A 2503-nucleotide genomic window follows, 5' to 3' on the forward strand; every position below is an offset into this window, starting at 1 on the left:
AAGAACCACACTAGAAACATTACATGCATCATCTCATTTAATTCACTCACCAGGCTTGCAATGTAGGGAATATTTACTACTCCCATTGTGGAGGTGAGGTATCTGCAGCTACGAGAGATTAATTAACTTTGTTAGGGTCACACAGAGAGTAAGTTGGTAGACCAAATTTTTATTCTAGAAAGTCTGACTCAAGATCCCTTTTTCTAAATCACAGTTCTATAATACTGTATTTTGGGACAGTTAAATATCAAAAAATAATTGTCATAAAAGGAATACATTAATAAAAATAGTTATTATTTTTTGACATCCTACTGTGCACAATAGCATTTTGAATCATTATAAAGAAGGTAATAGCAGTAACCACATTTTTTAGGGGAAAAAAGGACACTTTGAGAGTTAACTGTGACATCAGTAGGATACATCAGGTCACAGAGTGAAGGTTGTTTGAGTTGAAAACCTATCTTAATCACTATGATAGGGTTATTAGAATAAAGGAAGTTACCAAAGAAAAGACCTTAAATGTCTTCAATTACTTCGGAAGATCATATCAAAGAAGAAATCAGTTTATATCCACAGATTTGAATAGAAGAATTAGAACCAGTGAGTAGCAGATAAAAAGAGAAAGATTTCTGCTAAGTTAAAGACAGTCTGAAAGATTATGCACATTTAAAATGGAAATGGGCTACCACGTCAATGAGTGGATCACTGGCATTGGAAGGACTCATGGAGGGTAAAGGATGCCCATGCAAAATAGGATCAAAGGTGAATACTAGGAGGTGCCAGCTGGCTGTTCATTGAAGGTTGTTTTGCCTCCTTCTCCAGCAAACACACCAGCTACATGGGAGCAGGAAACCAGACAGAAGTATCAGTATTCCTCCTTCTGGGCCTCTCAGATGATCCAGAACTGCAGCCTCTCCTCTTTAGCTTGTTCCTGTCCATGTATCTGATCACTGTGCTGGGAAACCTGCTCGTCATCTTGGTTATTCTCTCTGACTCCCACCTCCACACCCCCATGTACTTCTTCCTCTCCAACCTGTCCTTTGTAGACATCTGCTTCACCTCCACCACCATCCCCAAGATGCTGCTGAACATCCAGGCACACAGCAAAGACATCTCCTATATAGGATGCATCACTCAGGTGTATTTTTTTACGGTTTTTGCTGGAATGGATGATTTCCTCTTGACGGTGATGGCCTATGACAGGTTTGTGGCTATCTGCCACCCCCTCCATTACACAGTCATCATGAACCCACACCTCTGTGTCCTCCTGGTTCTGATTTGTTGGCTCACCATTTTCTGGGTTTCCCTGATTCATATTCTACTGGTGGGGCAGCTGACCTTCTGTCCAGGCACGGAACTTCCACATTTCTTCTGTGAACTAGCTCAGATTCTCAAGGTGGCCTGCTCGGACACCCTCGTCAATAACATATGCTCGTATGTTGCCGCTGTCCTGCTGTGCATGTTTCCTCTCATTGGGATCCTCTTCTCTTACTCTCAGATTGTCTCCTCCTTAATGACGATGTCCTCCTCTGAGGGCAAGTATAAAGCATTTTCCACTTGTGGGTCTCATCTCTCTATGGTCTCTTTGTTTTATGGCACAAGCCTGGGGGTCTACCTCACATCTGCTGTGACCCATTCTTCCCAGAGAAGCTCAGTTGCCTCAGTGATGTACACTGTGGTCACCCCCATGCTGATCCCCTTCATCTACAGCCTGAGGAACAAGGATGTGAAGGGAGCCCTGCAAAGGCTCCTCAGTAGAGTGGTCTCGTGTCCATGATGGGCCACTGGCCTCAGAACCAAGTGGACATTGCAGGCCGCAAAGGCAAATGTGAACTTAAATCTGTTTTTTTCTCCTCTAATAGACATGTTTGATTTATCCAATTCCCAAAGCATCCATGACTTCCCTTTTATTTGTTTTTGTATTAGTCTCTCTCCTCAACAACTCCCTCCATAGTCCTTTTTTACTTCTCTTCTCTATATGCTGTCCACAAAATTCCATGTTTGGCCAGCTTTCTTGCAGTCATTCTTAAGATTTCTAACTTTAGGCTTAAAGTACTTATCATATCAAGTGCTGCTGTGGTTGCCCCAAAAATTATCCTCTGAAACATTGATGTTCTTCGGGTGCCCGAGTGGCTCAGTCGTTAAGCGTCTGCCTTCGGCTCAGGTCATGGTCCCAGGGTCCTGGGATCGAGTCCTGCATCAGGCTCCTTGCTTAGCAGGGAACCTGCTTTTCCCTCTGCCTGCCGCTTCCCCTGCTTGTGTGCTCTCTCGCTCTCTCTCTTTCTCTGATAAATAAATAAAAATCTTTAAAAAAAAAAAAAAAAGCGTCTGCCTTTGGCTCAGGTCATGATCCCAGGGTCCTGGGATTGAGCCCCACATCGGGCTCCCTGCTCTGCTGGAGGCCTGCTTCTCCCTCTCCCACTCCCCCTCCCCCTGCTTGTGTTCCTGCTCTTGCTGTGTCTCTCTCTGTCAAATAAATAAATAAAATCTTTAAAAATAAATA

General features: G+C 43.7%; 1 protein-coding gene across 1 annotated transcript; it reads left to right on the top strand.

Annotated features, from left to right (window-relative positions):
* The first annotated feature begins 838 nt into the window (after positions 1–838).
* Positions 839–1777, top strand: LOC116626547 (olfactory receptor 7D4-like). Its single transcript, XM_032395936.1, has one exon. It carries the CDS (start codon positions 839–841, stop codon positions 1775–1777), a length of 939 nt encoding a protein of 312 aa, XP_032251827.1.
* The last annotated feature ends 726 nt before the right edge of the window (positions 1778–2503 follow it).

Source organism: Phoca vitulina, unplaced genomic scaffold (genome assembly GCF_004348235.1).
Source record: "Phoca vitulina isolate PV1807 unplaced genomic scaffold, GSC_HSeal_1.0 scaffold89, whole genome shotgun sequence".
NCBI classification, from domain to species: domain Eukaryota; kingdom Metazoa; phylum Chordata; class Mammalia; order Carnivora; family Phocidae; genus Phoca; species Phoca vitulina.